The 13,493-nt window shown below is 34.3% G+C and overlaps 1 protein-coding gene across 1 annotated transcript in view; it reads right to left on the bottom strand.

Moving 5' to 3' along the window:
- LOC116635504 (protein eyes shut homolog) overlaps positions 1–13,493 on the bottom strand; it is a 370,431-nt gene that overhangs the window by 147,340 nt on the left and 209,598 nt on the right. Inside the window, exons 3-4 of the mRNA XM_032409551.1 lie at positions 11,966–12,915; positions 7,574–7,687 (exon numbers count right to left, since the gene is read on the bottom strand). Coding sequence (XP_032265442.1) covers positions 7,574–7,687; positions 11,966–12,716 — 865 coding nt within the window. The 5' untranslated portion in view covers positions 12,717–12,915. The remainder of the gene's footprint in view (positions 1–7,573; positions 7,688–11,965; positions 12,916–13,493) is intronic.

The following is a 13,493-nucleotide window of genomic DNA, read 5'->3' as shown; positions in this document are numbered from 1 at the left end:
TACATAAATCTTATATAACATCTCAAATTTAGAATTACAATGAAGAATATAATTTCATAGTTTTTTATTAGACCTTTATTAAGTCTACTTTTATAATGTCTGATATTGCAGTTTGACCTCACAGTTAATTATTCTTATTCATACTCTTGGTGTCTTAAAATTTAGGAATATGTGTTTTTCTAAAGGATAACTAATATTAAAATAGGATTGGTGTACTCTATACCTTATTTCTTTGCAGACTTGATTTAAATTGATTGAAGACAGATACATACATACATATATACATACACACATACATATGTACTTTATAAGCTTTAAAAATGTGATGTTTCTTATATATTTTTGGCTATGGCTTTAAGTCACAGAATGATGCAATAAACAGGTACCAAAAAATAACCCAATCTATAATAGTTACTGTATCTTCTAATAGAGTTATCATCCTAGTTTGCCCATGATAACAGCAGTTTATGCTCATGGAGTGTGAGACAGTATATGCTAAGATATCAGTTCTCCCAATTACCAAACTACCACTTGTCCTGGATTTCTAAGTACCATTATTCATACTTTCATTAAAATAAACAGGGGTGTGTTTGATAGATTTTCACTTTGTATTTTAAATTCTGCCATGGTCTTTTCTAAGAGTATTAGAAATATATAGGCAATATATTATGTAACATGAGGATAAATCAGCAAGTTAACCAATGATAACCCACTTCTCTTTTTCTAGTCCTTTCCAGATGCAAAGAATATTATATCTCTCTTAAGGATAGCTTGAAGGATTTTGAAGACCCAAGAAGCCACAAATAACTGATTCCTTCTTGTTTCAGTAGATAGGAGAAGGATCTGATAATGCTGCCCATGAACACAAAGCTTCCTGATTGCAAGTAAGCTGGGTCAGTGGGAATCACAGGAAATTATGAGTTATGTCTGTGTTTTATATGAGAGACAAACAGAGGCCAAGCAGTACTGTCATAAAGTGTATAGAGAGTTATCTCTATATGTTCTTGGTATAGAAGTTTGTTCATACCATTGATCACAGGTATGGTATAAATTGGGGGTTGATAAAGTATAACTCTAAGCCAAATACGACCTTCCACCTATTTTTGTAAATAAAGTTTTATTGGAACAAATGAAATTCACTCATTTACATATTGTCTATGGCTCCTTTCTCACTACAATAGCAGAGTTGAGTTATTGCAATAGAGATCATATGGCTCAGAAAGTCTAAAATATTTACTATCTGATCCTTTACAGAAAAGAAGTTTACAAGTCCCTGACATAAATATACTATTATTTACATATTTTGCTTTGTGCAGTTTATTTCTTATTTTATAATAAATACTTAAAATGTAAAAAGATAAAAAGCAATTTATATTTTTATTCTTTTAATTTAATTTTATTATGTTATGTTAGTCACCATATAATACATCATTAATTTTTGATGTAGTGATCCACGATTCATTGTTTTCATATAACACCCAGTGCTCCATGCAATATGTGCCCTCCTTGATACCCATCACCAGGCTAACCCATCCCGCCACCTCCCACCCCTCTAAAACCCTCAGTTTGTTTCTCAGAGTCCATAGTCTCTCATGGTTCATCTCTCTCTCCGATTTCCCCCCTTCATTTTTCCCTTCCTTCTCCTAACGTCCTCCATGCTATTCCTTATGTTCCACAAATAAGTGAAACCATATGATAATTGACTTTCTCTGCTTGATTTATTTCACTTGGCATAATCTCCCCTGGTCCCATCCATGTTGATGTTACAGTTGGGTAGTCATCCTTTCTGATGGCTGAGTAATATTCCATTGTATATATGAACCATATCTTCTTTATCCATTCATCTGTTGAAGGGCATCTCAGCTCTTTCCACAGTTTGGCTATTGCAGACATTGCTGCTATGAACATTGGGGTGCATATGGCTCTTCTTGTCACTACACCTGTGTCTTTGGGGTAAACACCCAGTAGTGTAATTGCAGGGTCATAGGGTAGCTCTATTTTTAATTTTTTGAGGCACCTCCACACTGTTTTCCAAAGTGGCTGTACCGTACTACTTGTATTCCCACCAATAGTGTAAAAGGGTTCCCCTTTCTCCACAACCTCTCCAACATTTGTTGTTTCTTGCCCTGTCCATTTTTGCCATTCTAACTGGTGTAAGGTGGTATCTCAATGTGGTTTTGATTTGAATTTCCCTGATGGCTAATGATGAACATTTTTTCATGTGTCTGTTAGCCATTTGTATGTCTTCTCTGGAGAAGTGTCTGTTCAAGTCTTCTGCCCATTTTTTGACTTGATTATTTGTTTTTTGGGTGTTGAGTTTGAGAAGTTCTTTATAGATCTTGGGTACCAGCCCTTTATCTGATATGTCATTTGCAAATACCTTCTCCCATTCTGTGGGTTGCCTCTTTGTTTTGTTGACCATTTCCTTTGCTGTGCAGAAGCTTTTTATCTTGATGAAGTCCCAAAAGTTCATTTTTGCTTTTGTTTCACTAGCCTTTGGAGATGTATCTTGAAAGAAGTTGCTGTGGGCGATGTCAAAGAGGTTACTGCCTATGTTCTCCTCTAGGATTTGGATGGATTCCTGTCTCACATTGAGGGCTTTCATCCATTTTGAGTTTATCTTTGTGAGTGGTGTTAGAGAATGGTCGAGTTTCAGTCTTCTGCACGTGGCTATCCAATTTTCCCAGCACCATTTATTGAAGAGACTGTTTTTTTCCATTGCATATTTTTTTCCTGCTTTGTCGAAGATTATTTTTCCATAGAGTTGAGGGTCCATATCTGGGCTCTCTATTCTGTTCCATTGGTCTATATGTCTGTTTTTGTGCCAGTACCATGCTGTCTTGGTGATCACAGCTTTGTAATATAGCTTGAAATCGGGCAACGTGATGCCCCCAGCTTTGTTTTTTCTTTTTCAACATTTCCTTGGTGATTTGGGGTCTTTTCTGATTCCACACAAATTTTAGGATTGTTTGTTCCAGCACTTTGAAAAATGTCATTGGAATTTTGATCGGGATGGCGTTAAAGGTATAGATTGCTCTGGGTAGCATAGACATTTTAACAATGTTTATTCTTCTGATCCATGAGCATGGAATGCTTTTCCATCTTTTTGTGTCTTCAATTTCTTTCATGAGTGTTCTGTAGTTCCTAGAGTATAGATCTTTTACTTCTTTGATTAGGTTTATTCCGAGGTACCTTATGGTTTTTGGTGTTATTGTAAATGGAATCGTTTCTCTAATTTCTCTTTCTACAGTTGCATTGTTAGTTTATAAGAAAGCACTTAATTTCTGTGCATTGATTTTGTATCCTGCCACATTACTGAATTGCTGTATGAGTTCTAGTAATTTGGGGGTGGAGTCTTTTGGGTTTTCCACATAAAGTATCATTCATCTGCGAAAAGAGAGAGTTTGACTTCTTCTTTGCCAATTTATTTATTTTTTTATTTTTTTTATTTTATTTTTTTTTTTTTTAAGATTTTATTTATTTATTTGACAGAGAGAGACACAGCGAGAGAAGGAACACAAGCAGGGGGAGTGGGAGAGGGAGAAGCAGGCTTCCCGTGGAGCAGGGAGCCCGATGCGGGGCTCGATCCCAGGACTCTGCGATCATGACCTGAGCCGAAGGCAGACGCTTAACGACTGAGCCACCCAGGCGCCCCATCTTCTTTGCCAATTTAAATACCTTTTATTTCTTTTTGTTGTCTGATTGCTGTTGCTAGGACTTCTAGTACTACGTTGAACAATAGTGGTGAGAGTGGGCATCCTTGACGTGTTCCTGATCTTAAGGGAAAGGCTCTCAGCTTTTCCCCATTAAGGATATTTGCTGTGGGGTTTTCATAGATGGATTTTATGAACTTGAGGAATGTTCCCTCTATCCCTATACTCTGAAGAGTTTTAATCAAGAAAGGATGCTGTATTTTTTCAAATTCTTTTTCTGCATCAAATGAGAGGACCATATGGTTCTTCTCTCTCCTCTTATTAATGTGTTCTATCACATTGATTGATTTGCAAATGTTGAACCACCTTTGTATCCCGGGGATAAATCCCACTTGGTCGTGGTGGATGATCCTTTTAATGTATTGCTGGGTCCTATTAGCTAGGATTTTGTTGAGGATTTTGGAATCCATATTCATCAGGTATATCAGTGAAATTCTCCTTTTTTGGGGGTCTTTGCCTGCTTTGGGGATTAAGGTAATGCTGGCCTCATAGAATGAGTCTGGAAGCTTTCCTTCTGTTTCTATTTTTTCAAACAGCTTGAGGAGGAGAGGTATTATTTCTTCTTTGAATGTTTGGTAGAATTCCCCAGGGAATCCATCAGGTCCTGGACTCTTGTTTTTTGGGAGGTTTTTGATCACTGCTTCAATCTTGTTACTGGTTATTGGCCTATTCAGGTTGTCAATTTCTTCCCATTTCAGTTTTGGGAGTTTATAGGTTTCCAGGAAGGCATCCATTTCTTCCAGGTTGCTCAACTTATTGGCATATAGTTGTTGATAATAATTTCTAATAATTGTTTCTATTTCCTTGTTGTTAGTTGTGATCTCTCCCCTTTCATTCATAATTTTATTAATTTGGGTCCTTTCTCTTTTCTTTTGGAAAAGTCTGGCCAGTGGCTTATTGATCTTATTAATTCTTTCAAAGAACCAAAAAAGCAATTTATATTTTTAATTTAAAAGTTTCAAATTTATGTTTACCCGGAAAGTTGATAATGAATATGCAGTTTGCCCCTATACTATGTCACTATTAATGTATCTTAAATGTTAGTAATTATCTTAGAAGACTGCCTTCCAATGATGAATCAGGTGCAGATGCAGAAGGTATTCTTATATATTACTCTGTGAAGAATGTCTTTTCATTTACATCAAGTGACCGTCCCAAAATGATTTCTCTCATTTTCTATTGCAAGTTTCTCTGTACATATATGAGTAAAATGATAGTTATATAAACGTGTCAGCTGAATTAACACAATAACTTCGCACAGTTAAAAGATACCAGCTGCTTGATATTAGTAAAATTAGAGGCTTAAATAAATTAGCAGTTAATTTCAACAATGGTTTGATTTTTCCATCCAATTAACTGAATTATAATAAAGCTTTTCAAGTTCATTCTGTTGAATGCAAGATATGATATTAGGAATGCTTTTGAAAATTCAGTAAGTTGTTCAAAGATAAAGTTATTTGTTCTTGTGTTAAAATTATAAATAAAAATTTTGTTAAGTATATCATGATGTATACATTGTTTTGATTAAGTTGAGAAAAAGATGGAATTAGGTTGAAAAAAGGATCAGAAAGAAATACACTTGGAATTTATTATAGTGCACACATAATTCACATTTTAATCCAAACTAGTGATATTCACATAATTGAAACAGAATGTATAGTTGAAAGAATCATCTAAATTTTGGTCCATTTTGCTCAGAACCATAACAAGCATTTAATCAAACAACTTAATAAATTAAGCACACAAAAAATCAGTTTTTGAAAGTTTTAGTGAGTAGTCCTTATTTTTAAAAAGCGATTAAAATGTATTCCTGCATAACACAACAGAGATACTGAACATATTCAATAAGTTAGAAGTGTATAATATTATAAACACTGTATCTGTGCTCTGGAATAACTGGACTTGTGGGAAGCAATATTTGAGGAGGATCCTATATTTTATGGATAAATTTATGTACCAGAACATAATGAAAATAAATTGAGAAGCCTTACAACTTTGCAGCACCTAAGATATGTGAAGATCATTTATTTCACGAGGTTTTTCTTTTAAAGTAATGTTTGTCAAAGAAAATAATACCGAACAGAATAAAAATATGGCTCCTATTAAAAAACTGATTTTTGGGGCGCCTGGGTGGCTCAGTTGGTTAAGCGACTGCCTTCGGCTCAGGTCATGATCCCGGAGTCCCAGGATCGAGTCCCGCATCGGGCTCCCTGCTCAGCAGGGAGTCTGCTTTTCCCTCTGACCTTCCCCCCTCTCATGCTCTCTCTCTATCTCATTCTCTCTCTCAAATAAATAAATAAAATTAAAAAAAAACAAAACTGATTTTTGTATTTTATACAAAAAAATGAATTGAGACTACATTCCACTTAGCAGATTTCTTTTGAGATTAACAGGAACCTCAACAGTTCAGTGAAAATGTCCTCAATTAAGAATGGCATAGTTAGGAGTCAACTGAAGGCATTAACAATTTCAAATTTATTAATCATAAATGCAACTTTGATGAAGGTATAACTTTATAAAAAAATAAAATAATAAGACCACAATACAAATATTTATTCTTCAGAAAAGTATTAGCAACATATTATTTAGAGATAAATATGGCTAAACACAGTTTCTGCTTATATTGTTTTGTAATGTTCAGATAATCAATAAAAAGTATGTTTTAAAATTTCCTTTGATTTGCAGAGACTGAAGATCAAGTTATAATTATCTTTGAAAATAATTTTATTAAAAATAATTTTTGAATAGGACTACTTTATGTGTCTGCCTATGTAATTAAACCAATTTGCAGGTCAATAAATAAATATTTCAAATATTATATAATTGTAACTGTTTTTAGCTACCTCTTTTGCTCAAAAATGTCATGGTCTGGAAAGATAAATTATATGGTTTTCATACATATGCAGGATACAGTAAAATACTGTATAAATCTTTCAACTCATAACCTCTTTCAAGGAACGAGAAGACTTGAGGGATAAAAGACCTGAAAAGATTTTTTTTTTTAAAGATAGTTATTAGAATCTTTATTGCCTGCATTGCTACCAACACTTGTTAACTATGGGACAGTGGTTAATGTATTCTACCAAAATTTCAAATCTCGCTCAATGGAGTTAGGTGGAAGGACCTGCAAGAGAAACACTAAGAGATATTACCATTCTCTGTAATTTGGAAGACAGGCATCTTTTTGTTGTACTCTCACAAAAGGAGTCTGTAGGTGTCTTCTAATTGTGGTTGGAAACACGACTGCTTAAAGGCATTTTGAAGAGGGTCAGATACATTGATAATTAGTTATATTTCCCAGAAAATGGGAAACTGTAGAAGAGTTTAAAGATGAGACTAGAATGGTTTAAACATATTTTCATTATTTAAACATTTAATCAATAGTTAAGAAAGTATTGATTTAAACAGTGATTTCATTCCACATCTTTAAATTCATTTGAGAAGAAATAAAAAATTTTTACTCTTCATAAAAGGGGATTTGTCTGTAATGACGTTACATAAGGAAATAAGTTAGATATAATTATGCAAAGTATGTGCAAAATGTGCAAAATTATGCAAATTATGTGCACTATGTCTAAAAATATTTTAGAACTTAAGAACAAAATATATTTTATCATGGTGAAAAACTTGTCAACTGGTGTCCAAAACTTGTCTTATATGGAATATTTAGCAGGATCATTTAATTGCTAACCAAACTGATTAAACATATCCCTAAAACGTATTCAGAGTGTAGAACCTCTAAAATTGCATTTTTCAATAATTAATGAAACATTTCAAATTTAATTTGAAGCAAATAAGACAAAAATTAAAATGATTTGTATGCATGCATATATACATACATACACATGTGCATTTTTTACCTGAAAATGGTTCACCACATTCACAGATGAAATTATTTATAGTAATATTGCCACAATTCCCATGGAAACAGACACGTGACTGACATTGGCCAATAACTTCTGAACAATTTATGCCTATTCAAATGAAAGAAAATTAATTTTTCAATTAGATTAAAAATATTTACACTGTATATAGTTAACTATGGTCACTAATTTTCCCCGAATTCCTTTAATAATGATGATCAAAATTTTGTCAAAATGTAACTCTAATTAAGAAATAAGGGGCATCTGGGTTGTTCAGTCTGTTAAGTGACCCACTCTTGATTTCAGGTCAGATCAGGGTCATGGAATTGAGCTCTGCATAGGGCTTGTGGTCAGCACAGAGTCTGCTTGAAATTCCCTTCCTTCCCCTCTGCCCTTCCCCCTACTCCAGTGCTCTAAATAAATAAATAAATAAATAAATAAAATAATAAAATAATAAACAAATAAAACTTCATGATGATGTATTTAAATTGAAATAAAAATTTATTTCAATCAGCTTGACATCTTCAATAAGCTTTTTCCATCTTCTGACCCACACTACAGTATTCAAATATTTTTCTGATTGTTGATATTTGAGCTTTAGATGATCTTCATGATAATTTTAATTTGTTAATCATGTTTTGACAGTAGATAATATTAATATATGTACACATTAGTTCTTCAACATACAGTGGTAGTCCTGCAGTGGAATTTACAAAGTGACATATTCAAAAGTATATTGTGTCTTAGCCCTATCACCTAGCCAAAGTGATAATTCAAAAGAGAAAAATGTAAAAAATTGACACCATTTGAAGAGGAACCTGGTCATAAAGTTTTAGTCAAGCAAGATGAATAAACTCTAGAGATATGCTATACAACATTGTGTGTACTGTCAACAATTCTTTATTATACAGTTAAAAATTTATTAAGAGGGTAGATGTCATATTAAGTGTTCTTTCCACAATATAATAAAATAAAATAATAAAATAAAATCTGAAATAATGGGGGAAAAAAAGAGAAAAGGCTACTTGGATTCTCAGAAATTATGCACCAACTTCTAAACTCTACATTTTTTTGCCCTATCTGTTCTATCAGGTTTCCAAATCTCACTAATATAAACTATTGTGGTCCTACAATATCACATACCATAACCTTTCATAGCATACTTTTCTATGCAGTTAATCAGCTCATAATATCCTTTGTAGAGGAATGTGCCTAGAAAATTCCAGGGCATGGCAAATGGACACATGTTACTATAAAACAGTTGCCCATAATTTAGCAATAGGCCAGCCACCCCTCCATTTTAACTGAATCCTTAATTTAATTTGTAAGCAGTTTTTGCCATTATCATTGATTCCTTTCAAATTCTTTATAGACTGACAGCCCTGCCACAATAATACAGAACTCTTCTTCCTTCATTTACCTCCAAACAACCCCAACACAATAAAAATTTAGGTAAATATAATTATGTGCCAAATATTTCCATGTACAAAAACTAAATTGACAAGAGAATGTTCAATAGGACATATCCTATTTCAATCTTAGTGTAATGGGCTAAGTTGTGAGCCCTCAAAATTCATATTTAAAATCCTAACTTCCAGGACCTCATAGTGTGACTGTATTTGGAAACAGGATCTTTAGAGAGGTAATAAAGATTAAATGAGGTCATTAAGGTGGGTCCTAATCTAATGTGACTGATGTCCTCATAAGAAGAAAAATTTTGGACATACAGACACATACAGAGGGAAGACACAGGGAGAATACGGCTATCTACAGACCAAGGAGTGAGGCCTCAGAAGAAACCATTCTTGCTTACATGATACTTTGATCTCTAACATTTAACCTCTAGAATGAGAGAAAATAAATTTCTGTTGTTGAAGCCACTCAAACTATGGTACTTTGTTATGGCATCACTAGGAAATTAATACAGTTAATATTCTCAATTTCTTTGGTAATTCTACATATTTCTGTATCATCTGAGACTTAAAATTGAAACAATTATTATAAAGTGGTATTATGCTATATGCTCAGTATTATAGTATTTAACATTTAATGATTTAAATTATCTATGGCTGTGTTTCTAATAAATAAACAAACAAACATTGGGTAAAAACAAACAACCTTAGTATGCAACTAAGATAAAATCATTGAAATAGCATTCTATGACATATGACATATGACATATATGCCAATTAATATTCCGATAGATGGTAGAAATTTTCTAACTAAACATTGTTTAAAATACTTTGGACAAACTAAAATGTATGCTTTAGGATCTCTCAATTAAATTGCTTTTTCATTCACCCCAAATCAGCAATTTGACTGCTTTCACTTTTTTGCTGACCTGCCTTAATTTAATTTTATTTTTTTTAAAGATTTTATTCATTTATTTATTTGAGAGAAAGAGTGAGAGAGAGAGCATGAGCAGGGGGAGGGGCAGAGGGAGAAGCAGACTCCACGCAGAGCAGGGAGCCTGCCACAGGGCTAGATCCCTGGGTCCTGGGATCATGACCTGAGCAGAAAGCAGATGCTTAACCAACTGAGCCTCTCAGGTACCCCATGACCTGTCTTAATTTTAATTATCTGAAAACCTCCAGGAAGACTTGGGGTTACTTACATTTTTGTTCACCAATGCCAGTAAGAATAAAATGAGAATTTGATCCCAATTAGAGGCAGAGGATGTTCAGTGGATATTGCTGGGATTAACTTCTGAAATGGTCTTAGTACTTACTTCCCTACCACAGAGTCTAAAATTACTCTGAAAGATTGGTGTAGGTGAATTTTAGAACCTACAAGGGTTTATTGGGATATTTTGTTATACAGTCTTCTCAAGCTTGGATCCAGTATAGTCTTCCCAGGCACACAGAAGAAAAACCTTCTGAAGTCCCCTAAAGCCTGCCTGAAAAAAATCTACAGTTGTATCTCTGAGCCTCATCTTTCTATCATATCTACTGCTCACCCTCTTTCCTCTCTCTTGACCAAAATGTACTACCAATCTGTTATTTGTTTTCCCATACTATCATTACAAAATGCATCAAGCAATTCCCTTTTCTAGGTCTTCCTTGTTTTACCCATTACCTTTGTAACTCTCTATGCCAGGTCTCTAAATTCCCAGTAAAAGAAACTCTTTCATAAGTTCCTATAGATTAAATTTTTCCCTACATTTCTCTTCATTTCCCTCTGATGACCCAAATTTCCTAGTAAACTTTCAAGTAGTGATAGTTGATTTTCCCTTAAATCCTCACTTCAGTCTCAGGTAGTATAGTTTACATTGTTTTTAGATTGCTGGCTTCATCTACTAACCAAATGTCCTTTTTTTTACAACCTTTCCTCATCATTGCCACTCATTTAGTTTATTATAACCAAGTTTATCAATTATATCAAGTTCTTTCCTTCCTTTCCACTCTTATCTATTAATCACTTTATAGGGCCACATCAACATCCATTAAAAACATTGCTCTTGGGCAGCTGGGTGGCTCAGTCTGTTAAGTGACCTACTCTTGGTTTTGGCTCAGGTTATGACCTCAGGGTCAGGAGATTGAGTCTCACATTGGGCTCTGCACCAGGCATGGAACCTGCTTAAGATTCTCTCTCCTCTCTCTCTCTCTCTCTCTCCCCCTGGCCCTCCCCCAACAGGTCCCATGCATGTGTGCTCTCTCTCTCTCTCTCTCTCAAAAAAAAAAAAAAAAAAAAGAACAATGCTCTTGGCTCACAATTATCTTTTCTTTTCCAATTCTTCCAAGCAACTTCATGCCTTCCCCACAACCACACACCTCTTTATCTTCCTCTGCTCAGATTCACACTTAATTCCTACATTATCACCCAGAACTGTTTAAACTAAATACCATAAGCTTGGAAATTTCATTCTATGACTAATACTATTCTGATAGTGTTTTTTTTTAATATATGAGACATTAAGAGTGAATGTTGAGAAAGATGTTAAAATAGGTATTTCAGGGTAAAATATACATTTTTAAAAATCCTTCTTATTTAAATAAGCAAAAAAATTATTTTAGAGAATGCCTGATAGGAATTTTATGTCCAGATTCCAAATTTAGCCCATTCTAAAAAATCTACAAATTTTTTAGAAATGTAGTTTGTTTTTTGGAAAGTAACAGTTTGTGAACTCAGTTTATTTTCTTATTTTAATAGAATTATGCTATTATTTTTGTTAAGATTTTATTTACTTATTTGTCAGAGAGAGAGAGAGAGAGCACAAGCAGGGGGAGCGGCAGACAGAGGGAGAAGCAGGCTCCCCGCTGAGCAAGGAGCACGACGGGGACTCTATCCCAGGACCCTGGGATCATGACCTGAGCCGAAGGCAGATGCTTAACCAACTGAGCCACCCAGGCATCCCGAATTATGTTATTTTTTTAAAAAACTTAATCTTACCTTTAAATGGTCTGTGACAGATGCATTCATATCCTTGCTCATTCCATTTTCCTCTTTTATTAATGCAAATGCCATTATTTTCACATGGCTTATAAGAACACGCATCAAGTTCCTGGCAATATTTTCCAGAAAATGGAGGCTGGCAATGGCAGCTGTATGTCTTGCTCCAAACTTCAGTAAGACATTTACCGTGCCCAGAGCAAAATTCTGAACTCAGAGATTCCTGGCAGAACTGTTCTTTCACTGTCACATTTAGTCGTAGCCCCAGGTGACAAAGCGATGGACCACTTGCTGTTACTGTGATAAAATAATGTGTCCCAATACTCAACCACCGAGAATTAACAGTATGCATTCCTTTTAGTTTGCAACCAAAAAGTAACTGATCTTCAGTTGTGGTGTTCTGCAGACAGTCAATGAATGATGCTTCAGAAACATTCATCAAATTTATTTCTGGAGACTGAAGAGATGGTTCAGAAGAAATTACAAGGATGTCTCCCAATTGAATTTGCAAAGGGCAAATCTGGGAAACAACTTGATTGCCTGAAGTATTCATTTTAGTATTTACATCCCCAAACCAGCAATCTCCATAGAAGTCCATGCAGATGTTTTCTGTTAGTGTCCAATTCACCACATATGATAATGGCTGTATATGCCATTCTTGCACAAATTGCCATTTACATGTTGTTTTTCCATTTATAAATGTGCTATGAAGAACCACTAGGCTCAGAAGCATAATTGACTTGTTAATCATTTTGGGCAATCGTATTTTATAGTCATGAAAGTATCATAAAGAATTGCTGCAAAATGGATTTTAGCATTGCTGAAAATTTCCAAGCAGAGATTTTGTTCAAGGATCCTGGGAACTGGCTTTTCTTCTAATCCCAAAATGCAAATGGATTGGTGACAGTGGATTTTGATCAACAGTGGAGTTCAACCTGGTTTAAATATCCCTTTAAACATAGAAATATACACTATTAGTGATGTTTTTCCTAAGTTACTTAAGATATAGACAATTCTAAGCTGGTTTCTGTAAGGACTGTGCCGCCACCATCTAGGTAACTTGTTTGTGAAACAAGGCCAGAAAAAATGTGGTGAAGATATGCTGCATCTCATCCTTGTCTATAGAGTTATGTGCTTCTGAAATGTTTTGGTTTTGTTACATAATTAAACCAGCAATTTACTGCAGTATTTTGTATGTTCTCTTTACACCAAGCTTCAACAAAACTGAAATACAGGAATAATCAAGATCCTTCTTTTATGGGTGGCTTTAATTTTCTTCAGATATAAGTATTCCTCTTGATTAGGTTTAGAACACTTTAAAAACACCATCCATAAAATAAGAACAAAAATGATTTAAATATAATGTTCATGTAGTATTTTCATGTAAATATAAGCTATAACGTACCTGTTGGTGACAAATCATGTTCCTCTAATCCAGGAGGTGGGAACTCCCAGATATACAAGATATTCTAGAAAATTTTGTCATGTAAACGATTAAATTCAGAATGACACTTCACCCAACTTCTGC

This window comes from Phoca vitulina, unplaced genomic scaffold, assembly GCF_004348235.1.
Source record: "Phoca vitulina isolate PV1807 unplaced genomic scaffold, GSC_HSeal_1.0 scaffold11, whole genome shotgun sequence".
NCBI classification, from domain to species: domain Eukaryota; kingdom Metazoa; phylum Chordata; class Mammalia; order Carnivora; family Phocidae; genus Phoca; species Phoca vitulina.
This window is presented reverse-complemented; position numbering and strand designations above follow the sequence as displayed.